We start from the raw sequence: 25677 nt of genomic DNA, 5'->3' as shown, positions 1-25677 counted from the left end.
CCTGGAAAAGACCCGAGTTTGGGGGAGTCGTACAGACCGATCTCCCTTCTCTCACCAGTGGCAAAGACGCTTGAGGCATTACTCCTCCCGAGCCTCGTAGGAGAATTTCCATTCGCCGAGCATCAACATGGATTTCGGAGACTGCACAGCACAACAACAGCTTTGCATGCCATCACCGCACACATTTGCCGTGGCTTCAATCAGCCCAGGCCATGTGATAGGACGGTCCTCGTGGCACTGGACCTATCGAAGGCATTCGACCTCAAATAATTTGGCATTGCTGACCATGCCAAATTATTTGAGGACATCGCCAACACGTCCCTCCAGCCAGGCCTGAAACGATGAGTCGCGAATTATCTGTGTGGTCGTCAGTCATTTGTGGAATTTAGGGATAAGAACTCGAAATACCGTAGAGTGAAACAAGGAGTTCCCCAAGGTGGGGTGATATCTCCGACACTGTTTAACCTCTACCCATCCCCCATTCCACCCCCTCCAGACGGCATAGAGATCGTATCATATGCGGACGATTGTACGATCATGGCATCAGGCCCCCCACCTATTGATGACATCTGCGATAGGTTGAACGTCTACCTCAACGAGCTCCGCCACCAAATCTTCAGCCACATTGTTCACTACAAATACGCGTGAGGTGAATACTAAGCTAACTGTGATGGTCGATGGAGAAATGATTCCGACCATCAAGTGTCCCAAAATACTTAGCGTCACATTTGACAGCTCTTATACATTCTGCTCACATGCCACAGCAATCTGCGATAAAGTCAAAAGTAGAAACAAGGTCCTCAAGTCACTTGCTGGCAGCACTTGGGGTGCAGACAAAGAAACCTTGTTGACCACGTACAAAGCAATTGGCCGGTCTGTGGTATGTTATGCAGCGCCTGTGTGGTCTCGTCAACTTTGTGACACGCAGTGGAATAATATTCAGATCTGTCAGAATACCACCCTCCGAACTGCGACTCTCTCTTCAGTTCTTATGTGGACCACCTCCATCAGGAGATAAAGATCCTACCAATGCGAAGACATAACTACATGCTGTCCAAGCAATACCTTTTGGGCTGTTATCGCAGAAACCATCCGAATCATTATCTTGTAGATAGATAGATCTACACGATCTAGAGCGCGAGGTTCAGCGCTACAAGAGAGAACCTCTAGATCAAGCGGCATATCAAGCGGGTCTAAACAACATTCATGCAGACACGGTAGCGGATGCGGTAATTGGCTACCGGGTGAATGTAGTCCTTGGAGAACGACCGCCACCCATTGCACCCGAAGAAATCAACCTCCCCCGGCAAACCAGAGTAGTTCTGGCTCAATTACGTACCGGCAAATGCAGCCGCCTCAATTCCCACAGAGCTAGGATTGATGCCGACGTGCAAGATGTATGTCCCGATTGTAACCAGGGACCGCACGATACACGTCACCTGTTTAACTGCCCAGCCAGACCCACTAGACTCAGACCCAGATCCCTCTGGATGCACCTCACCTTAGTCTCAGAGTTCCTGGATCTGAACACCCAACAGAATCAAGCATACGAAAGAAAGAACACAGCAAACTGCTACAACCAGTCGTACATACAAATTGGAAGTAGATTAGGAGAAATCGAAAAAACACCCCTATGGTAATCCCAAATCGTTCAGACTGTGTACAAATAATGGAATTTAAAATTCATATTTTGTACTTTGTTTTAAGAATGTCGAAGAGCCTACCACTGTTCATTGTATCAAATTTCAGCGAAATTCGAGTAATAACCGTGCTTTTATTGTCCCAATAACTAAAATCGGGAAATCGGTATATATGGCACCTATATCCAAATATAGCCCGATCTTGACCATACTCAGGACAAATGTCGAAAGGCCCAGCAGAACTCATTGTGGTGAATCTCAACAAAATCGGTCAATAAATTCACCTTTTATGGGTATAAAACCTTAAATCTGTAGATCAGTACATATGGCAGCTACATGAAAATCTATATCGATTTAAGCCGTGTTGAACGTGGTTATCGCAGAGCTAACACAACTAGTTATTTAAAATTTCCGCGAAATCTGACAATAAACACGCCTGTTATGGGCCCAAGACCTTAAATTGAGAGATAGGTCTATATGGCAGTTATATCGAAATATAGACCGATCTTAACCATACTCGGTACGAACGTCGAGGGGTCTAGTGCAACTCAATGTGCCTATTTTCAGCAAAATCGGTAAATAAACTCACCTTTTATGGGCATAGAAACCTAAAATCGGGAGGTCCAAAAATCTGGACCGATTTGAGTTGCATTGAACAGGAATATTGAGGAGACTAACACAACTTGGTATACCAAATTTTTGCGAAATCGGATAATAAATGCGCCTATTATGGGACTAAGACCTTAAATCGAGAGATCGGTCTGTATGGCAGCTATATCCAAATCCGGACCGATCTAGCCCAAATAAAACAAGGATGTCGAGGTGCCTAACACAACTTACTGTACCAAATTTCATCGAAATCGGATAATAAAATCGATCTTTATGGCAGCTATATCCAAATCTGGACCGATCTAGGCCGTATTAAACAAGGATGTCGAGAGACTTAACACAAATCACTGCCCAAATTTCAGCGAAATCGGATAATAAATGTGGCTTTTATGGGCCTAAGACCTTTAATCGGCAGATCGGTATATGGTATGGGGGCTATATCAAGATATAGTCCGATATAACCCATATTTGAACTTAGCCTGCCTATGGACAAAACAGATTCTGTTAAAATTTTCAGCGCAATATTTCTAATTTTAAAGGCTACCGTGATTTCAACGAACAGACGGACGGCTAGATCGTCTTAGATTTTTACGATGATCAAGAATATATATACTTTATGGGGTCGGAAATAGATATTTCGATGTGTTGCAAACGGAATGAATATAGCCCCATCCTTCAGTGGGTGGTTATAAAAATATGGCATTTCAATCAGCTGGTGTACATTAAATAAAAAGGAACTATGGAATTATATGAAAGAAAGAGATGGAACTAGTTCCAGCAGTTCCTTACTTGGATAAGTTTCAATGAACTAGTTCCATCCGGAACTACCCAACTCTAGTCACAATCGGGACATACATCTTGCACGTCAGCATGAATCTAGGCGGCTGCATCTGCCAGAACGTAATTGAGCCAGAACTACTCTGGTTTGCCGGGGGAAGTCAATTTCTTCAGGTGCAATAGGAGGCGGTCGTTCTCCAAGTACGATTGTGCAACTATGTTGTGATTTTCTTTATTTCAATCACATACACAAGTTCAAAACATTAACATAAAAAATTGTGATGTGTTTGATATAAACAAATGGAATCATCCATTGGCGTTTAATTTCTTGGCGGGTGAGGAGGAGCCCAATATTCTTCGAGGCAACCCGGCACGGGATAACTATAAGCATCACACAGGCTGGAACTTTGAGCTCCAAACTGTGTAGTGTTCATCGTTGTCAAGAGAAGCTTAGCTGCGTCCACAAGTAGCGGATAGTTGAGTGATCCATACGGAGTAGCGGCAACTACAGGCGCGGATAATCAGCGGTATCGAGTGAAGAGTCTCAGTGAGAAGCCGGACGGCAACGGCTCTTGCATAAATACTGAGTACCAATGATACTCGATATGACAAAGCTGACTCATCTATGAAGCTTGACGAATTTGGCCACCACTACATACTGATATGTAGATATAACAACAACAAGAACCTCGAGGCACAAAGGACATTTTTTTCTTTTTGGGCTCCTAGAAGCTCTAAAGCTAAAGAGAGATATCCGTAACATTTTATAGACAACCTTTTTTGGATCTTAAATGTTAATATATGTAAAGAGTGATTTTTTAGCTATTATCTTTTTGACAACACTGGCTTAAATAGCTCACGCACGTTTCGTGTTTTTTTTTCACTGTCAAACTTCAGTTCGGTCTATAATTTAACCATAAATTGTCTTACAAATGAACAACGCTTACAAATTATTGAATTTTATTATTAAAATGCTCTGTTAAGAAAGTTCATTGCGCACTTCTTCCTGGATTTTTGGCCTAATGGGTACGTAAATAAGCAGAATTGACAATTTTGGAGTGAAGACCAGCCAGAAGCATTGTAAGAGCTACCAATGCATCTAGAAAAAGTCACAGTTTGGTGCGGTTTATGGGCTGGTCATCAATGGACCGTACTTCTTCAAAGATGATGCGAATTGTAACGTAACTGTGATTGGTGAGCGCTATCGAATGCAAAATGCAAGAGCTTGGCTTGCATGACATGCCACATGCTACACAGCACGCGTAAGAATGGACTTATTGAGAGGCGAGTTCGGTAAACATTTTATTGCACGTTTGGAACCGGTCAATTGGCTTTAGACTATTTTTTGTGGGGCTATTTTAAAGCTCATGTCTATAGATAGATAAGCCCGCTTCAATTGACGCATTAAAAGACAACATTGAAGCATTTATTCGTGAGATACTAAGCGGATGGACAAATTGCGTCGCAGTCACGGTCAACATTTGCATGAAATAATTCTCAAACATTAAATTATATGGACCGTACTATCGATTTAAATAAAGATTTCATGCATTTTTCTGAATTTTATGTGTTCTTTTTTTAAAAACTTTCCTATAGCTCTTAAAAAATCACCCTTTATAGTCTTATTTTGCTTTCCACTTTTGCTAAAAAAATTTTCGCTCGAAAGCAAGGCGGATTAAAAAAGGTGGTCTCATCCGAACAGCTGTTAACAGCCGGCCAGGTTTGACGGTATTAAGATGATTTTTGTTTGAATTATCTTCTTCCTCACATTTTCTGTGCTCACATACGCACATGTATACACACACGCACACAAATTTATTTGCGTGTGTTGGCAAAACGTCGATCAGCTTGACAACATGGCGGATTGCACCATATGCTTAGTGGTTGTTGTACAAATGAGACCACCTTTAATTGTTTCGCCATGGTTCGAGAGAAAATTATTAAGTGACTGGTTTTGGCATTTGTCTCGCATTGTTGACAACTGTTACGATATAGATGAACCCATTTTTGTATGGGAATGCTTACTTTTTTGTTCGGCTTGCCTGCCGAACGAACGCTTGCGTTCGACATCGACAAACAGGCTATAAGCAAGGCGAATAAAATTCTATTCGCCGTGAATTTCAAATTTTCGGCAAATTTGCTTCGACCAATCAGATCAAGAAATTTTTTATTCCTGAGTGTCAAGCAAGAAAAAACAAATTTAAAATGAGCAAAAATCCAATTAGCTCTAAAGGCTTAACCCAAAAAACCACCAAGATGGCAGGGTTAAATTGTTTTCACTACACTAAGAGAATTTTCCTTCACGAAAAAAAGTTATTGTATTTATGAAACTTTGTTTCATACATGTAAAGAAACTTTTTATAAATTAATAATTTTTATCATAAAAATAAAAATTATATTATTGAAATATGTCCACGTAAGTATACAATGAAAATCGTCTCATGAAATGAACGGAATTTTCCAAGTCAAGTTCAAGAAAACTACTTAATGTATACTTGGAAGAAAACTTAATGTATACTTTGTTTGTTTGTTGTCCATTTTTGTCCACATGCATTCGTTGTGTGCAAAAGAAAGAATGAAAAAACACACACACACATGCACAGAGAGAATTTTCCTAAATGTAATTTTCCCAAATGCACAGAGAGAATTTCCCCAAATGTAATGATCGGGTTTTTTAAATAAATATTATTGGGTTGCCCAAAAAGTAATTGCGGATTTTTTAAAAGAAAGTAAATGCATTTTTAATGAAATTTAGAATGAACTTTAATCAAATATACTTTTTTTACACTTTTTTCTAAAGCAAGCTAAAAGTAACAGCTGATAACTGACAGAAGAAAGAATGCAATTACAAAGTCACAAACTGTGAAAAAATTTGTCAACGCCGACTACATGAAAAATCCGCAATTACTTTTTGGGCAACCGAATATAAAAAGTTTTATTATATTAAGGCTGGTACAACGTTTTTTTAGGAAAAATTTCCCTAAATCGTTCTTTCAGTGGTTTGACAAGGTTACCACATTTGACTTTTTTGGATTTCTTTGGCCAATTTTACATATAAAAATTAATATGGCACTAACCAATTTATCAGCTGCTTATGTATTGGGTTGCCCAAAAAATAATTGCGGATTTTTTAAAAGAAAGTAAATGCATTTTTAATAAAACTTAGAATGAACTTTAATCAAATATACTTTTTTACACTTTTTTTCCAAAGCAAGCTAAAAGTAACAGCTGATAACTGACAGAAGAAAGAATGCAATTACAGAGTCACAAGCTGTGAAAAAATTTGTCAACGCCGACTATATGAAAAATCCGCAATAACTTTTTGGGCAACCCAATACATGCTTAGGGTTGGTATTCTATTCTGCTTTCGGAATAACCGCTGAAAGTTTTTTGCCATTTTCCTCACTGTGAACAGAGTACTTATTTCCGCCTATTTTCAGCCAACATTTCGCCGACGTTTTTTTATATGGAGTTTGACAGCATTCCGCCTGAAAACCTGAACAGAATACTCAGCTTTACCCAACCCTTCAAAATTAATAAATAATGAAACACAAAACTATTTAAAAAGTAAAACATTCAGCTTTTAATTGTAAAAATAATAAGATTTTGTAGTATTTTCGTGTGTATTGGTTAAATAAGCACAACTTTCTAAAAGACTTTGCCAGCATCTTCCACTTGTATAAAAATAATTTTGTTTGACCAAAATAACAACACTTTCTTTCACAATCGTTATTAAAACAGATTTATTACAAATAGCTTGTTATGAAAGAAGCAATTATTTTTTTTATTTATTTTAGAAGTATATTTATTTATATTTTTATACAAATATTGTAGTTTCTTATTTTTACATCCACAAATATTTTTTTTCCACCCCGAGTAAATACATGTGAGCAAGATCACTAAAACTTACAAACACTTAGTTACGATTACAAGTTTTAAGTAAGAAAACGACTTGTTTCGCAGCGACAGTGGTTGTGATCTTTTTGGGCGTCGTAAAATGTAAATTTCCCCTAGATGAAAAAACAAGTTAAAGCGAAATGAACACTTTTCATCAATATCTTCCGCTCATTTTTTTATATGGAGTTTCACCGAATATAGTACCAATGTTTATAAATATTGTGAAAATTCTTAATGAAAGAAAATATATGAATATCATCGTTTATGAAAAATGTTCTTATATTTATGAAACTTTGTTTCATACATGTGAGGAAACTTTTTATAATATTAATAATTTTTATCACATATATAAAAATTATGCTATTGAAACATGTCCACGTAGCTATACAATACAAATTGTCCCATTTACGAAAATTGGAGCGGGGAATTTTCCAGGTCAAGTACAAGTGAACTACTTAATGTATATATGGTTCAGCATTTTGCCAATATTTCTCGTTTGTTTGTTTGTTGTCCATTTTTGCTCACATGCTTCCGTTGTGTGCAAAAGAAAGAATGAAAAAAACACATACGCATATCTACATGCATGTTTTACATTACAACAATGCGCAACATGAAAACATGCACAGTTAGATCTTTGCGTCATTCATTCTACGCGAAATCTCGTAGCTATCGGGTGTTTTTAACTTTGCAGTGAAGTCAAAAGTGTAATAAGTAAGAACTGCCGATTGTATAGAGTTTTTAATGCAAAAAAAGTTTTGCAACATGAAATAAACATGGGGATATGTCATATTTCATTTGAATTCCACAATATAACAGGATCATCCCAAAACGACTATCGCCTGTACGATGAATTGAAGCGTAAGAACTTAGTACATAATTTGCAAAGTAAAGCCATTGATAGACCATCAAAATTTACATAAAAAAAGGTAACCGTGAAGCAATAATTTTTTTTTAACTGTGGAACACTTGTCTTCGTGTACAGCTTCGATTTTATGTATCGGAACGATCCAGCCTTCCCAGAGGCTGATCAAGAATTGCTATCCCCCTATCACTTGCACTTGCATTTATGACTATTATATCATAGGTTAGGTTTTAGTGGCAGTCTGCCATCAGACTCACTTAGACGTATTCGTCCATTGTGATACCACAAGAAAAGAAGAAGGAAGATGCCTTCTAGTTCCTACCGTTGAACCATCCAGATCGCTTTAAAAAGCCCAGTAACTTGCGAATGTTCACATCCGCTTAATCAGGAAGGTTCTCAAAGAAATGAGTGGAGAGAAGAATAAAGTGGAACTCCTTCTAAATGCTAGTGCGGGGCACACACACAAAAGGTGATCTATAACCTTCAGTGTGTCAGCATGTTTTCCGATTAGACAGTAATCTGTCATGACGGACACAATGATTGAGACGTCTGTTCTAGCCAATGACAGCAAATCAATAGATCTCTTCAAGTCTAGATGAGGCCACATAGTTTTGGAATGCTCACAGCCCCCTCTTTGTGACTATCTATCATTCGTTGTCCTTCGGGCCTGGTCCAGAAAACTTAGCTTACATGTCGCTAGAGGCATACCCACAGATTCCGGTGTCCTTGGAGTTTGTATGACGGTTCCTAGTCCCGCAAGCTCGTCTGCTTTTGAATTCCCTGGGATATCTCTGTGGCCCGGCACTCAGAAAAGGTGAATTTTGAACTGTTTAGCCATCTCGTTGAGAGATCTGCGACAGTCGAGAAGATATTTATGCCAATCGTCGTAATGACATTATATCTTAGTCATTCCACCACTTCCTTAATTGCAAGGATCTCTGCTTGATACACACTGCAGTGGTCGGGTAACCTCTTCAATATGACCAGTTCTAGATCTTTAGAGTACACCCCAAAGCCCACCAGGCCCACCGTTTAGTTTGAAGAAGAAGTCTATATAACTTCTGTTACCAGGGATATCGTAGTTGCAATCAGTTCTATCAGAAATAGTGGTACAGTACTTTTTTTCAAACAGGGGGTCAGATAGGACGTAATCCACACTGCCTGGAACATCGGATATTGTATCAAGTATAACACAGTGTCCGTGGTCACCACATGACCAATGAGAAAGCTCCTTTAACCTCACGGCAGTGGTCGTTGCAATTTTGGTAGTCACAATGTCCAGAGGCATTAGATGTAGCATTAAATTTAGTGCACCAGATTGTGTCGTCCTTAGTGTGATGCACAAACAAGCCATCCTTTGGATCCGGTTAAGTACTGAGCAGTAGGTGGACTTTTGAAGCGCCGTCCACCTGACCACAACACCATATAGCATAATAGGTCTGAGAACTGCAGTATATATCTAATACATGACACGCGGCCTAAATCCCCAACTTTTGCCAATAGCTCTCTTGCAGGTGTATAGGGCAAGAGTGGCCTTTCTTGTCCTTTCCAAAATGTTGGATTTGAATTCAGTTTCCTGTCCAGCAAAACACCCAGCTATTTTGCGCTTTCTTTAAATGGCACATTCTCTCCACCCAATGAGACAGGTTCCACTGTAGGCAATATGTATCTCCTACTGAAAAGAACTACTGCTGTCTTGCAGGAATTTATACCCAAACCACTTTCGGTAGCCTACTTTGCTGTTGCACGTAGAGCTTCCTGACGTATATCTCTTAGAGTGCTGGGAAATTTTCTCCTATCAGCTATTGCCACGTCATCAGCATACGCGACCACTTTTACGCCTTTTTCTTCCAGAGACAATAATATATTGTTAATGGCTTTATTTCAAAGTAGAGGAGACAGTACGTCTCCTTGAGGCGTTTCTCTGCTAACCCATCTTTTTAGATCCACAGATCCCACGCCTGCCGGAATGCATCTTTTAGTAAGTATGTTTTTAATAAACGTTCTTAAGGTAGAGTTGATGCCTAGAAACTCTAACTCCTTGATAATTGACGTCGGTTTTACATTATTGAAAGCACCTTAATGTCAAGAAATGCTACCATTGCATATTCCTTGATAGCGAGAGAACCCTTTTTGTAGCCGACTAGGTCGTGAAGTGCTGTTTCAGTGGATTTGCCTTTACTATATGTATGCTGCTACCGCGACAGGCGATCTCCAGGGATCTTTGCCCTATCTATCAACCTTTCAAAGGTCTTCAGCATATAGGATGACAGACTAATAAGACGAAAATATTTCGCCTTCGTGTGGTAGGGTTTTCCTGCTTTAGGAATGAAAAAGACCTTCGTATCCCTCCATCCCACAGGTATATATGACATTCTGATACAAGCAGAGTATATCTCCCTAAGCCAGGGAACCAGTCTATCAGACAAAGCTTGTAATTCAACCGATGATACATCATCAGGGCCTGGCGGCTCAGACACAATTTCGAATGGATATCAGTGACAACATCTTCTGGCGCCACGTTATCCGTTGGAGAATTTCCCGGGAAATTTATATCAGCCAGTAATGAGACTTGTTTATTTCAAAGCTGGCTACTACTAAATCTTCAGTGCTTAGCGACGGAAAAAGAAAACATTTAGACTACCCTTTGAAAGAATACAGATTCTGTGTCTCCCATTCCCCGTACCCTTGAGAAGTTTAAATCCCGGAATTTTTAGTCCACGTACCAATACTCCACACACCCATGGTTCCTGGATAAGAACCACGTCAAATCCCCCAGCAATCAGGAGGACCTTTAGTGACGCCGAAGCGGCCTTACAATGGTGGAAATTTATCTGTAGAAACCGGACCATAGTCAGCATTCAGAACTTCCACCACTGTTGTGTTAGCCACTCCACCAGGAGTTCATCCTCACAAGATTCGTTAGAACTTGTCATGATGAGGTTCCGAACGCATCCAGGGGCAGGTGAGAAAGCTGTGGAAATACTCTTTCTCAGGACACTCGCGCTTGCGGTGTGGACGATTTCTACTTAGATTCTTCACTAACTGCTGCTGTCGAAGTACTTTCTGAGTTCCGAGCTTCCCCGCTGGCGCGAACTTTGAGCCCAGTCCAACTTTGTGACCCACCCACACAGGGCTTGTCGGGTCCTGTTTCGATGCCATCCTCTCCCGTCTCGATTGTGGCAGGCGGATTTTCAGTCTCCTGCAATCCACCAGTCTTTAGCGATGTGATCGATAGTTCCTCAAGCAAGTGTTCAGCAGCAAATGGTGAGTCGTCTCCTGATTCCCCAACCCCACCGCTTCTATAGACCTTCAGTTTCAAATTGTTGAATCCGTAGGATACAACCCCTTCAGACTTGTTGAGGTTTGCAAGACAGCCGGAGTATAGTACGAATACTGCATGTCTCCGTTCAGCATCAACATCAGCCTCACCCAATCTACTAATCTTCCAGTCGGTGGTTGAAAGATTGGGACTACATTCCCGTAGTCTTCCAAGAATCACTTCAGGATTTGAGGGAATCTTTGGTATCAAAGCATGCGCCATTGGGTCGAGAAGGAATAACTTCCTTCTTGACTATTCGCCCTAATTCTTGTAGACATGGGATGCCCTCCAGGTGACCGCAGCCTTTTGGCTGACTGCGGTGCAGTTTCCGAATCTAGACGTTAATGTGTTTTTTTATCTAGGGAAAATTTACATTTCGGGACGCCCATTGAGAGCATAACCACAGTCGCTGTGCAACAAGTAATTTCCTTCGCGAAATAAACGCGATCGACAAACTTCTGATTGTAAATGAGTTTTTGTTAGTGTTAGTGATGTTGCTCACATGTATTTACTCTAGGTGTGTTAGCGGATACATAAGTAAGAAAGTATTTTTTAAATATAAACAAATATACTCGAAAAAAAATATTTCTTTCACATCAAGCAACTAAAGCAATCTGTACGAAATTACCTGCCTGCAATTACAACAACAATATTTGAATAAAAGTGGAAGATCCTGACAAAGGCTTTTGGAAAGTTGTGCTTATTTAACTTATAACAGTGAAAATACTACAAAATCTAATTATTTTTCAAATAGATGCTGCATTTGTCTCTTTTTAAATTGTTTTTGTTTGTTTACGAAAGGGTGGGTTTTGGTTGAAATTATAACACATACATGAATTTCAGTATGACCCGAACATTCACATTTGTATGTACACTTGCACGTAAGCAGCTGATAAATTGTTTGATGCCATATTAAATTTTTTATGTAAATAGCATCATTTTGGCCAAAAAAATCAAATGTGGTAACCTTGTCAAACCATCGAAAGAACAATTTCCGAAAAATTTTCCACCAAAAAGAACGTAGTACCAGTCTTTAGAAGGTAAGTGCAAAATTTGCGGAATTATTTGGAAAATCTTGACATATTAAAACTTTGTACCCTTTGATGGAATCATCCTCATCGGAGAGCTACGATGAAACCAACACCGTTCCTTTGAATATGATAAGGAGGGAAGATGTTGCCATGGGATTTAGTTGGTTTAGCTGGGCCGTTAAACAAGTGCCGCACAGTGGGATTAGAAAAAATTAGTGCCAATTATTCGGCCAATTGTGAACGGATACAGATATCTTCAATGATACCAAAGTGTCCGTAGCCGCCACATGAGCAAATAGAAATCTCCCTTAGCCTCACATCAGTGGTAGCAATTTATCTAGCCACAATATCCAAAAGTATTAGATGGTTAGTCCAAGTATCTTTGTCAGCACTACAAGTGTACTTTTGTATACGGTGATGGCATGTAAAGCAGTTGTAGTCCTATGCAGCCTTCGAAATGCATGCTGATGCTCGGCGAATTGAAATTCCTAACGATAGGAACGGGAGGAGTAGTCTCTCATGTGCCTTGGCTACTGATGAGAGAAGGTTGATCGGTCTGTACGACTCCCCTTGCTCGTGTCCTTTTCAGGTTTCAGTAGCGGGATCAGACTGCCTATGTTCCAAACATCGGGTACTACAGTAGTGTTCAGATAGGATGAGAACAGTTGCAAGGCAGATTCAGATTCTTCAGCATCAGGGTAGAGATTCTGTCTGGAACCAACGCTTTGCTAGACTTGGCGCCACGGATGACATTTGTAGCTTCGTGCACGGTTGTTGTAGCAGTGGGTTATGCACTGAGGTGGCAGCCCTTGCCGATGAAGAACTCCATCGGGTCAATCCGGTACATACAACCGGCTGCCATGGGATGCACGGTTGTTGTTGTGTTTGAAGTAGCAGTGTGTTGTACACAGAAAGACTCCATCGGTCAAATGCGGTACGTACAACCGGCTGCCATGGGATTGCACGGTAGTTTGTGATGGCTGTCCAGCGGCACGGAGATCACGGATACATAAAAGGCTCCCCTTCAAGCCTTTTTACTCTCGGGTCAATAATTTGACGTTTATCTAAGGAAAATACCTCAAAATATCGCCAGCATTTTTATTTAAAAAAAAAAATTGTTTTCCAAGTAAGCAAATAAAAAACCAACCAAAACAAGAATCAGCTGTTTTCTGAAAATTTTCACTGGAAGTCGTTCGCATACTTTTGCTTGCAAATTTTTTTGAAGAGAGTAAAATGGCTCTTGCTCTCCTGCAAATTTTTACTAGCAATTTTTTACTGGAAAAGTCCGCGAACAGACCTATTCTAGTTGTTGTTTGCATTATCATGTGCAGCAGCCGCACAATCAAAAGATTATAAAGGTGTTAATTATAAATTCAAACAATTAAATTGTGAAAAAAGGAACAAAGTGTGAAAAAAAATTAAATCCAAATAACTTTTTTGACGTTCTAGTGAGATTTAGATACAACTCTGGAGTTGGACAATTCCATCAGCTGGGCAAGTGAGCCAATCTTCTTAATTCAACCATGGTTTGTACCAAATTCAGAAATACCAAATACTAAACCGTCGCAATCGTACAAGAAAAAGACTTGATTTCCCTTTTCAACAATAATAATTTACTTTTGTATTTTCGTCGTGAGCTTACAAGAATAAGTAAAGCCTTCTTCAAAATTAGAGACCAACATTGAGAACAGCGAATTTGTTTACATATCGCTGGGAAGACAAAGAAACAAATTTTTTTTTTTGGTGAAATACAATATATTCCATCTCACACACACAACGTCGCATACATACATAGCACTTTTTTTGTTTTATACACATTCCACTAACTTTAGTTCAACAAGAGAGTGCAATATAAATTGAATGGCTTGCGCAGCACCAGCAGGCAAAGATGCAAGCACAGTTCCATCTACGTCTTTAGTACCATCTGGTGCTTCAGGTGCATCGTCTTCCGGTAGTTCTGGTGCAGTAGGAGGGGTCGGTGGAGTTGGTGGGCCTGCGACAGGGCCAGTCGTAGCCCCATCGTCAAGGGGTGGCGCCACAGCTCAAGCAGCCGGTGGCTCAGGGGGCACAAGCGGCGCTGGTATTGTTAATCGCCAGTCGCGTTTTGCCATTGAAGGTGTAGGTGCCCGAGTCATACGTGGACCCGATTGGAAATGGGGCAAGCAGGTAAGTGAAATCGCCAGTTAACAAAACAAACGCATATTGTTGCGCCTATATTCGTTAACCTTTCATTTGACACTTTGTCTTTCTTGTGTGGCAATAGTGTTTGGTTGATTGAAAGTAATTGAATTCATTATTACTCACTGTTTAGGAATCTTAATATTATGCATATGTACATACATATATAAAAACATTAAAGAGTGGACTCCGTTGTTGTTGTAGCCACGATCACTGCATGTCTACAGATTGATTATTTCCCAGATCTTTACTTACATACATACTTTAATTGTCTATGACAGAACATTTTTACCACTAGTCGAATGTAGAAAAACGTTCCAAGCGCCTCTATCTTTTGCGGTCATTCTAAAATCTCTTACACCAAGTTTCGAGGTGTCTCCCACGACTTGATTTTTCCATCGGGCTTTTGATTGTTGTTGTAGTAGCAGTGTGTGGTACACTGAGGCCCTTGCCGATGAAGGAATTCATCGGGTGAATCCGGTACATACAACCGGCTGCCATGGGATTGATCGGGCTTTTGGTCTTCCCGGTTTGCGTGTACCACCATGTTTGCCTTCAAAAGACTTCTTTGCTGGAGCTTTTTCATCCATTCTAACAACATGACCTAGCCAACGCAGCCGTTGTATTATGATGAGTGTAACTATGCTATCGTCTGCATACAGCTCGTGGTTCATAACAACACGGGTAGTATCTGTGTCTTGTATCGCGTAATCTTCCTCTTTCGAGAGGTGACCTTTTTTTTAAACTGCTCACTTAACCCAAAGTAGCATCTGTTTGCCAGTATTATTCTTTGCTTTATCTCAAGACTGGTGTCATTCTTTTCGGTTACAGGGGTCCCGATGTAGATAAAGTTGCTGACTATCTCAAAGTTGTGGTTCCCAACTTTCTCCATTTTCTTTATCTGCTCGGTTGTACAAGGCGTTTTGGGAGTTGAAACAATCCATTTCGTATTATCTCCATTTACAACCAGACCCATTTTTACTGACTCTCTTACGATTTTTCAAAGGCTGCAGTTACTACTTCCGGTGAGCGACCTATGATGTCGATGTCGTCAGCATGGGCGAGTAGCATGTGTTCTCTTGTGATTAGTGTGCCATATCTATTCACATCTGCATACCTTATAATCTTCTCCAGCAGGATATTAAAGAGATCGCACGATAAGCTGTCTCGTTTGGTGTTGAATAGTTCCGAGAGATTCTTTCCTATTCTTACATAGGAGCGAGTATCAGCAAGTGTCATCCTGCAGTCTTATTAATTTTGCAGGGATACCAAACTCAGACATGGCTTGAAATACCTTTGAACGTAAAGGGGTATCGAAAGCGGCTGTAGTCAACAAAGAGATGGTAAGTGTGGATTTGTCTTCCTTGGGTATTTTCCAGTATTTGACGCAGTGTTAATATCTGGTCCAGGGTGGATTTATCAGGTCTAAAGTCGCGCTGATAGGGCCCAATTATCTCATTGACTTTAGGTTTTAATTTTGTTCAGTACGCTCGAGAGTATCTTGTATGCGATGAGGAGACTTGTTCCACTGTAGTTGGCACATTGCGTCTTGTCTCCTTTCTTGTGTACGGGACATAGAATGCTGAGGTTCCAATTATTGGGTCTTATCAGCGTGTCGCCTCCGGTTTTAAATAGTTCAGCGTGTAACCCGTCGGCGACTGCTGCACCAAAGCCATCGGTTTAATGTATAATTCTTTGGTATAATTTCCGAAATTCATTCTGACTCCCGAACATTTCAATTCGCTCACACTCACGTCTTTCCATTTGCTTTTTCTTTCTGCGGAATAGACGTTTCTCTTCTCTTCTTTTCTCCAGATACCTCTCCTTCATCTGGTGCGTTACTACTGATTGCAGGATTGCTCTCTATACTGCATTTTTGGCTTCAGTAGCATCTCGACACTCTTGGTCGTACCATGGGTTTCTTGGTGGAGGCTTCCGGTACCCAAATACGGATTTCGCGGCATTTTCCCATGGAGTGGGCAATAGTTTGCCACTGCGCCATTATATCATGTATTATTGTATCGGAACAAGGAGTGCTTTCATCAAGCAGTTGGGTCAGTCGAGTGGAGTATGCCGCTGTCATCTGTTGTGTTTGCAGCTTTTCGAGCTTCTGTGCAGTGTCAGATCGTTTGGCTTTGTGAATATTTTTATGTTGAAATCTGGTGCTGCAAACTACCATGTTTTTTTAGTTTTTATAATTCCTTTGTTTCTCATAGTTTTCTGGGGCGGGTGGCCCATCGCCCCAACCGCATGGGTTTTGTGGTATTGCACATGTATCCCTCGTTGTGGCAGCCGCTTGCTCCAGGATCCGACACTCGACTCCAGCCGCCCCTAACCTGGGAACAGACGCTGATGTTCGTCATTAGTTATTTGATGGCGCCATTAACTCGCTTTGCCATCCTGAGTATCATTGGCACTTTGCAGTTACATTTGTTCATATTGCCCGGCATGTAATATGTAGTTGATTTTGTTGGTGTCGTGGGGTCTGATTTGCATGCAGGACGGTTATCGGAGAGAGTATTGACTAACCTCGAAAGATACGAGTTTAGTTTGTTACATCATTCTGGTCTACAATATCTTGGTGGATATTTTACAAACTCGCTCTGTTGTTGTTGTTGTAGCCACCTATAGGTTAGCAAGCTCGTTCCGGTCCAAAGGACCGAACGGCAGGGTAACGTTACAGCCATAGGGTTATTTAAAGGTGCCAATAACTAGCCTTATTGTTATTGTAACAGTACGATGTGTTCAATCCCGACATACCAACTCTGCATCAATGTTGGGGTGCGACCCAATGCTTCTGCTGTTAAGTCGAGCAGCATTGACTGGGCAGATAAACAGTGTTCAACAAATTGGCTTCCATTATGGCTTGCACAGCGTATCTGTGATCTATTTCAGGAATTTTTCACAGCCAAAAGTTTGAAACAATTCTGGTTAATCCTTTTTAATTTACATATTCATCTCTCTTTAGGACGGTGGAGAAGGCCATGTTGGTACTGTACGCAATTTTGAATCATCTGAAGAAGTCGTCGTTGTCTGGGATAATGGAACAGCTGCCAATTATCGTTGCGCCGGCGCTTACGATTTACGCATTTTGGATAGTGCACCCACTGGCATTAAGCATGATGGCACCATGTGTGATACGTGCCGTCAACAGCCAATCTTTGGAATTCGATGGAAATGTGCGGAATGTGTCAACTATGATTTGTGCTCAATTTGTTATCAAGGTGATAAACATCATCTTAGACATAGATTTTATCGTATTGCCACACCCGGAGGAGAGCGTACCATGTTGGAACCAAGACGTAAATCGAAGAAGGTAGCGGTACGTGGCATTTTTCCAGGTGCCCGTGTTGTACGTGGTGTAGACTGGCAGTGGGAAGACCAAGATGGTGGTGTGGGCAGACGTGGTAAAGTGAATGAGGTACAAGATTGGTCTTCTGCTTCACCACGTTCGGCAGCCTATGTAGTATGGGATAATGGGGCAAAGAATTTATATCGTGTTGGTTTCGAAGGAATGGCCGATTTAAAGGCAAGTAAAAAATTAAAAAAAAAAATATTCGCTTAACTCCCCCCTTTTTTGTTTAGGTTGTCAATGATGCAAAGGGTAACACGGTCTATCGTGACCACTTGCCTTTGCTGGGTGAAAATGGCCCTGGCAAAGGACCCCACGGTTTTCAGTTAGGTGATAAGGTCACTGTCGATTTGGATCTAGAAATTGTGCAGTCTTTGCAGCATGGCCATGGCGGTTGGACTGATGGCATGTTTGAATGTCTTAATAATGTTGGTTTAGTTGTGGGTATCGATGAAGATCACGACATTGTAGTTGGCTATAATTCAGGCAATCGTTGGACTTTTAATCCCGCTGTACTCACAAAGGTGTCTTCACAGACAACGGCTCCACCAGAATTTCAGGTGGGTGATATCGTTAAAATCTGTTCCGATGTGGAGAGCATAAAGCAGCTGCAACGCGGCCATGGTGAATGGGCCGATGCTATGCAATTAACATTAGGCAAAGTGGGAAGAGTGCAACAAGTTTACCATGACAATGATTTAAAAATAGAGGTGGGCAATACTTCATGGACTTATAATCCTTTAGCGGTGACAAAAATCGCCTCGGCCAATACGGATGGTAGCTGTGTGCCAGTTATATCAAGCGGAGAACGCTTGTCGGCAATATTGAAGAAATTATTTGAGCCCAGTGTATCGGGTGATGCCACTGAGGAGTTTGTTAAAGCAGCCGCCAATGGTTATGCCGTAAGTATTGAAATGATTATGTTTATGGCTTGAGATAAGCAAAGACTTTTTTTTGTATTTCAGGCCCGTTGCGAGGAGTATCTCACTGGAGCCCTACAAGCCTCAAGCAGTGCATCTTCTGTTAATACTCAAGCTGCAGGCACCAGTGGCTCTTCGTCCAGTGTGAGTACTATTGCCGACGTTAATGGTGTTTTTGCCGGTCACACCGCATTGCAGGCAGCAAGCCAAAATGGCCACATTGAGGTTATTCAAGTTCTCTTGCGTCACAATGTTGATGTGGAAATCGAAGATAAAGACGGCGACCGTGCTGTACATCATGCAGCTTTTGGCGACGAACCTGCTGTAATTGAACTTCTCTCTAAAGCAGGAGCCGATCTTAATGCTCGCAATAAACGGCGACAAACGGCTTTACATATTGCCGTGAACAAGGGTCACCTAAATGTGGTTAAGACTTTACTTAGTTTAGGCTGTCATCCTAGTTTGCAAGATTCCGAAGGGGATACGCCATTGCACGATGCTATCTCCAAGGAACACGATGAAATGTTAAGTTTATTGCTCGACTATGGGGCAGACATAACTTTGACTAATAACAATGGCTTCAACGCTTTGCACCATGCCTCACTGAAAGGAAATCCTAGTGCTATGAAAATATTGCTTACCAAAACCAATCGCCCTTGGATTGTGGAAGAGAAGAAAGATGATGGCTACACTGCTTTGCACCTGGCAGCTTTGAATAACCATGTTGAAATTGCAGAACTTTTGGTCCATAGTGGAAAAGCCAACATGGACAGGCAAAATGTTAATTTGCAAACCGCTTTACACTTGGCAGTAGAAAGACAACATGTACAAATAGTTAAACTTCTTGTACAAGAGGGCGCCAATTTAAATATTCCCGACAAAGATGGTGACACTCCCTTGCATGAAGCCTTGAGACATCATACACTATCCCAACTCAAGCAATTGCAGGATGCGGAAGGTTTTGGCAAACTATTAATGGGCCTACGCAATCCCAATAATAAGAAAGCTTCGGCATCTATAGCATGTTTCCTGGCAGCTAATGGAGCGGATTTGACTTTAAAGAATCGCAAACTGCAAACACCTTTGGACTTATGTCCTGATCCAAATCTCTGCAAAACTTTGGTTAAATGCTACAACGAACGTAAAACTGATGACTCCGAATTACCGGGCAATGTGGCCGGTAGCACCTCAAGAGCACGTGCTCTGGCAGCAAATCCTGCAGCGGCCGCTGTTGTTTGCTCCCGACCTTTATCGGTCATAGACACCATTGGGTTACATGCATCATCCAGCAACTTACCAATGGCAGCATCGGGTTCAAGCAGTGCTGCCTTGAATACGCTGTCGCAAGATTTATCTCAATCTCTGACCTTAGAAACTTCCTCAAAACTAGAAGCAACAAACAATGTTTCAAGTCTCGAAGAATGCTTCCTTTGTTCGGATTTCAAGAGGGATACGGTATTTAAGGTAAGCCGCAATATCATCTGCAACTATCTATAAAAAGAAAGATATTAAAAAAAAAATTCTTTTACAGCCTTGTGGCCATGTATGTTGTTGCGATAATTGTGCTCCGCGGGTTAAGAAATGCCTTATATGCCGTGAAACTGTGGCCTCGCGAGAGAAAATCGATGAATGCCTGGTTTGCTCCGATCGCAGGGCTTCGGTGTTCTTCAAGCCTTGCGGTCACATGGTAGCCTGTTCCAATTGCTCCAGTCTAATGAAAAAATGTGTATTATGCCGTACACAAATTGATGAGATGATGCCGTATTCTTTATGTTGTGGTGGTGAGAGTAGCATTGAAAAGGTATTTAAAATTTATAAGCCCTAGTTATAGGACTAAAGAAAAGACATTCATATTTCAGGTTCAAAATCCCAATGCCCACAATGAGAACGAAAAACCCCAAGGAATGTTGGTTAGTGGTTGTGGCATTAACACTTCAGGTCATGGAGTGGCCATGAACAATACTGTGACCACCACACCCAATGGTAATAACAATCATGTTCAGGCCCAAAACAACATACTGACTGCTAACAACACTGCTAACAGCGTTCTATTGGCGCCATCAAATGTCAACAATTTCCAAGTGGACGATGTACAAAAGCTTAAGCAGCAACTGCAGGACATAAAAGAACAAGTGAGTATTTTATCATCTCAAGCTGATGATGGCTTTAATGTCTGTGGTATATATATTGTTTTTTGTTCATTTTCTTTGCAGACAATGTGTCCAGTGTGCTTTGATCGTATGAAAAATATGGTTTTCCTTTGTGGCCACGGCACCTGTCAGAACTGTGGTGACCAAATCGATGGTTGTCCCATTTGCCGCAAGACGGTGGAAAAACGCATTTTATTATTTTAGAATGCCATATATAATTCCCTATTACTCAACACCAACCAATTCCTTTAAATAACCTGCCTTATAAACAAGTTTTGTTTAACCTTTATTAGTACTCTTAATGAAATTTTAAGTTGCAAGATACCCTTTACTATTTTTTAACATTTTCTCAAATATTATGTGGAATTTTTTTTTAAATTTACTTTTGAGTCTATTAGTAGCAGGAATATATATCGACATTTTTATATTCCGCTCATCTACAAGGCTCTCTTTTTAATAACTTGCTAAAAGCTCTTATTTTTTTTACTTCCTTAGGTAATGCGTTCTTTCTCTCTATTTTTTATAATTTATATTAAACTATACACACAAAATACAAAAATATATATTCTAGCATTAATATTTACTCGAAATATTCACAATTATATATTTTTTTATTTTACGGTTACAATAAAATTCAAACAAAATCTAAAAAACTTCAAATGAGCATTACCCAGTCCGGACGAGACAGTTTTTCATACGGACCCTTGGTATAATGTTTATAAGTTACGTTTTTTGTGGGCCACGTATCGGGGTTAAACCCCGTTTACACTGCTCATTAAATCCTAATTTAAGGCCATTAAATCCGGATTTAAGGAACAGCGTAAACGGTGTGTAAGTGTGGTTTTTGTCACCGAGGTTACTAATACAGCATAACCTATTATTCGGTGATGGCTTAGCGATAAAACTACATTTTTAAAAGACTTACAGGGATGCTTTAAGGGTCGATTTTTTTAAAATATTTCTGTTCTTGTTATCTATAAATAAATGAAACTAAAGTTTGTTGGAACAATCGCTCTGACAGAAGGGGAGGGGTGTGGCCTTGCTTATTTCAAAGAAATTGAAATACAAGGTCGTTTACTCGTGCTCGAATTATGGAGCGGTAGAAAGTTTATTTATTGAGGTTATTTTAGAAGGTGTAGTTTACCTACCGAATGGCAAATTTCGATTCTTTCAAACATGAAATATCCGACCTTCTTCCCCGATACAGGAATATTGTGATAGTGGGAGATTTCAATAGAAATCTTTTTGATCCCGCCATCGCTAAATAATAAAATTCCAACAAAATCTAAAAACTTCAAATGAGCATTACCCAGTCCGGACGAGACAGTTTTTCATACGACCCCTTGGTATGATGTTTATAAGTTGCGTTTTTTGTGGGCCACGTATCGGGGTTAAACCCCGTTTACACTGCTCATTAAATCCTAATTTAAGGCCATTAAATCCGGATTTAAGGAACAGCGTAAACGGTGTTTAAGTGTGGTTTTTGTCACCAATCGCTCAGACAAAAGGGGAGGGGGTGTGGCCTTGCTTATTTCAAAGAAATTGAAATATAAGGTCGTTTACTCGTGGTCGAATTATGGAGCGGCAGAAAGTTTATTTATTGAGGTTATTTTAGTAGGTGTAGTTTACCTACCGAATGGCAATTTCGATTCTTTCAAACATGAAATATCCGACCTTCTTCCTCGATACAGGAATATTGAGATAGTGGGAGATTTCAATAGAAATCTTTTTGATCCCGCCGTCGCTGCTACCATAAGGCAGTCCTGCAACAGTAGGGGAGTGTCTGTTTCCCATAACAGCTCCCGATTCATTTTAATGTTTTCCATCAATCTTCCTCGTTGATTGATTACTTTTTGCTGTCACAACCACAATATTTGTGCCGTACCGGCCAAGTTATTAGCCCTAATATATCAAGGCATACATTTGTATATATCTCTCTCAACATCTCCGTGGGGAGAAATGATGAATTTTACGAGTTTTTTTATTACAACAGATTCAGTGAACCAGAGTTGCTTGAAAAGGTGGCTTCAGCTGGTCTTGAACGAATGTTTTCGACTACTAATGTTAATGATCAACTTGAGTTATTAGAGTGCGGTTTAGACAGGAGTTATTCCGTTTTTAAGAAGAAGATGTTTGTGAAACAATACGATTCGAAAAATTGGATCAAGTGTGCTGAGATCAAGTTTCAGCAGTCAATGGCGGATTTGGCTTATAAAGGTTTTTTCGAGATAGAAGCGATGATAACTGGAGAGCATACTGCAAACTGAGGAACCGCGCTAAGACAGTGAAAAGAAGGATTAAGAAGAATGTGCATCATGCTCTGTTGTAGTACTTCTAAGGATTTGTGGAAAGTCATTAGAGATAATTAGACTTCTCATGACCAGTTCCTCAGTTTCTACTGGCAACTCTCCCAGGGTACTCAATGAGCTGAATCGTTCATTTGTAGACAACCAATCTGATGTACAAGACGATGTGTTGGAATTTCTGCGTTTCGCTGTTAATGACGGCTTTTCTTTTAGCAGCATTGCTCCCGGTGAATTATTTGATGCTTTTATGTCAGTTAAATCTAATGTCGCTGAGTGTGACGGGTTCCCGATGGATTTTTTTAAGAAAATTTTCCCATTTATTTCCTATATTCTTCTTTTTTGGTTAACAAAATAACCATGATCTCCACATTTCCAAACAGCTGGAAGATTGTAAGGATTAACCCTATAAGGGTTAGGGTTAAGGATTAACCCATATATGGCATTTTCGAGATTTTAATGTAAAATCCTGTGTTTTTTCCTGGCTTTGCCCGTTTTTTTTTGGGATTTAACTGACATACCCAAGCTTTCATGCGTATACATAAATGTGCATATCGCACACATCCATACACAGTTGCATATTTTGGTACTTTTATCAATTATTCAGCCATTAAATTGGGTTTATTTGGGATTAAAAATAAATCCTGCAAAAATGGGATTTATTTTTGTATGGTAATACCCGGAAAAAAACCCAGGATTTAGCACTTAAATCTTGAAAAGGCCATATATCCGCATTTAGTGGTTAATGTGAACTAACCTCCCAATTTTTATTGCAATGTTGGCGTACATATCTAATATTCGTTATGTTTTGGCAACAGCTGTTTTACCACTACCTCTAAGTCGTCAACAGAAAAACATTAACGCCGCCAAACAACAGATAAGTCTTTGATATTCTTGCTCATGTAACTGGAAGCGAACTTTGGCAAAAATTTAATAACTTTCAATAAAAAGTAATATTTAAATATGTTAAATATTCGAAAAACGAAAGAGCTATTCCTTAGGTAGGTTTTTAATCTGATGTTTTTGCGCAAAAAGTGAAACAAGCAATTTTGTTTGCAGAGGTGTGACTTCACGTTTCTTGGCAGGCATAAGAAACTATAGCCGCGACTACGATTCCTCCGATGATGAAAAAGATCACAAGAAATCTAAGACAAAAAAGCCAAAAGCACCTGACGCTACAACCCCTACGGCGGAGGAATCTGCCTCTTCCAAGTTGAATCGCCTGTTGGCTTCCATGCAAACCGATGATCAGCTGAGTTTGAATAAAAATATTGATGTTGTGCCTCGTCCCGGCGAAGCTAATAAGAAAAAGAAGTTGCAATTGAAACAACAAGCTGAATCCAAAGATATTTTTAGCGCTGCGAAACGTGTGGCATCCATGCTGGGTGAAGAAAACAAACAACAAACCGAGTCTGAATTATTAACTAAACTTTTGGGCAAAAAGATAACAGCACCTGCAGACTCTGAAAAGTCGCCGACGTCAGAGACTTCTGCTTCGGAAGCGGACATTAGTTTGAGTGAGTTGATAGTGGGCATGAAAATTGATCGCCGCCAATCTTCAAAAGACTCCCCACCTTCACGTAGTGAATATGTTCGCCGTTCAATTGCTGCCAAAGGTAGTCAAAAGCAACAATATCGTAAAGATGGCTTCAGTGAAAGGCGACCCATGCAACGTAGCCGCGAGGCTGCCACCTATACTGGTAGTGTCAATCTATTTGGTGGCGAACCTTTAGGCATATTTACTGATATCACACATCTTAAGGATTCCACTGACTTGTTACCCACTTGGGGACATCTTCATGAGCAATCGCTAAAAATACAGGTTAGCCATCCACCCTCAAACTATTACGAAAAATTGGCTTTGTGGACGGAACAGGGTAAGGTATGGCGATTCCCCATTGACAACGAACAGGACTGGTTGGATGAAAAGGACGTGGATTTTTCGGAACACATTTTCTTGGAACAACATTTGGAAGGCTGGTGTCCCAATCGCGGTCCCATAAGGCATTTCATGGAGTTGGTATGCGTGGGTCTGTCTAAAAATCCTTTTATTACAGCTAGGGAAAAGAAGGAGCACATCCTTTGGTATCGCGATTATTTTGAAGCTAAAAAGGATATTCTAAAAGATCTTATGGCTGAAGAGAAGAAGCAGAAGAAAAATGTTAAAGTTAAACCACAAGTGGAGGCCTAAAATTAAATGCTAAGTTTTTGTTTTTGTAACATGAGTCGAAAAGGAAAATTTTAACGATTGTAGAAGAAGCCAACAACTATTAAAAAAATGTAATATACAATACAATTTCAAATTTGTGAATTTTTAAGATTTTTGTTGTTTTTTAATAATATGGTTTTGATATATAAAGAGTTGCACTATATTATCTGGTTCCCCGACGTCTTCAATTTTTTTCTGTTTGATGTCTAATGGACTACATTAAGGTTAAAATGTTATATAAAACAATTTTTTCCTAAGTATAAATAAATAATAATGAATGACTACTCAGTTGAAACAACTTCAATGAAAATACCATAATAATTTTAATTATAAATTACATGGAACAAGATACGAATTTACACAAAAAACACTATTGGTGAATGATTGACTACTCTAATAGCTTCAACAATTTGAAGTAGCTGAACAC

General features: G+C 40.1%; 2 protein-coding genes across 4 annotated transcripts; both read left to right on the top strand.

Moving 5' to 3' along the window:
• The first annotated feature begins 11936 nt into the window (after positions 1–11936).
• On the top strand, positions 11937–21062 carry LOC106082111 (E3 ubiquitin-protein ligase mind-bomb). 3 transcript variants are annotated; one of them, XM_059370637.1, is made up of 8 exons: positions 11937–11972; positions 12041–12147; positions 17285–17845; positions 17902–18570; positions 18634–20052; positions 20120–20389; positions 20448–20720; positions 20802–21062. In XM_059370637.1, exons 3-8 carry the CDS (start codon positions 17447–17449, stop codon positions 20940–20942), a joined length of 3171 nt encoding a protein of 1056 aa, XP_059226620.1. In that variant the 5' UTR covers positions 11937–11972; positions 12041–12147; positions 17285–17446; the 3' UTR covers positions 20943–21062. The 3 variants fall into 3 exon arrangements, with proteins under 3 accessions (XP_059226620.1, XP_059226621.1, XP_013099901.1); XM_059370638.1 differs by lacking the exon at positions 11937–11972 and having other exon boundaries at positions 12004–12147; XM_013244447.2 differs by lacking the exons at positions 11937–11972; positions 12041–12147 and adding an exon at positions 13290–14304.
• Positions 21063–23894: 2832 nt separating this feature from the next.
• Positions 23895–25359, top strand: LOC106082084 (small ribosomal subunit protein mS31). Its single transcript, XM_013244406.2, has 2 exons — positions 23895–24042; positions 24101–25359. The coding sequence occupies exons 1-2, from the start codon at positions 24005–24007 to the stop codon at positions 25230–25232; spliced, it is 1170 nt and encodes a 389-aa protein (XP_013099860.2). The 5' UTR covers positions 23895–24004; the 3' UTR covers positions 25233–25359.
• Positions 25360–25677: the final 318 nt, after the last annotated feature.

This window comes from Stomoxys calcitrans, chromosome 1 (genome assembly GCF_963082655.1).
Source record: "Stomoxys calcitrans chromosome 1, idStoCalc2.1, whole genome shotgun sequence".
Classification (NCBI taxonomy): domain Eukaryota; kingdom Metazoa; phylum Arthropoda; class Insecta; order Diptera; family Muscidae; genus Stomoxys; species Stomoxys calcitrans.
Note: the sequence above shows the minus strand (reverse complement) of the source record. Positions and strands in the feature narration are given on the sequence as shown.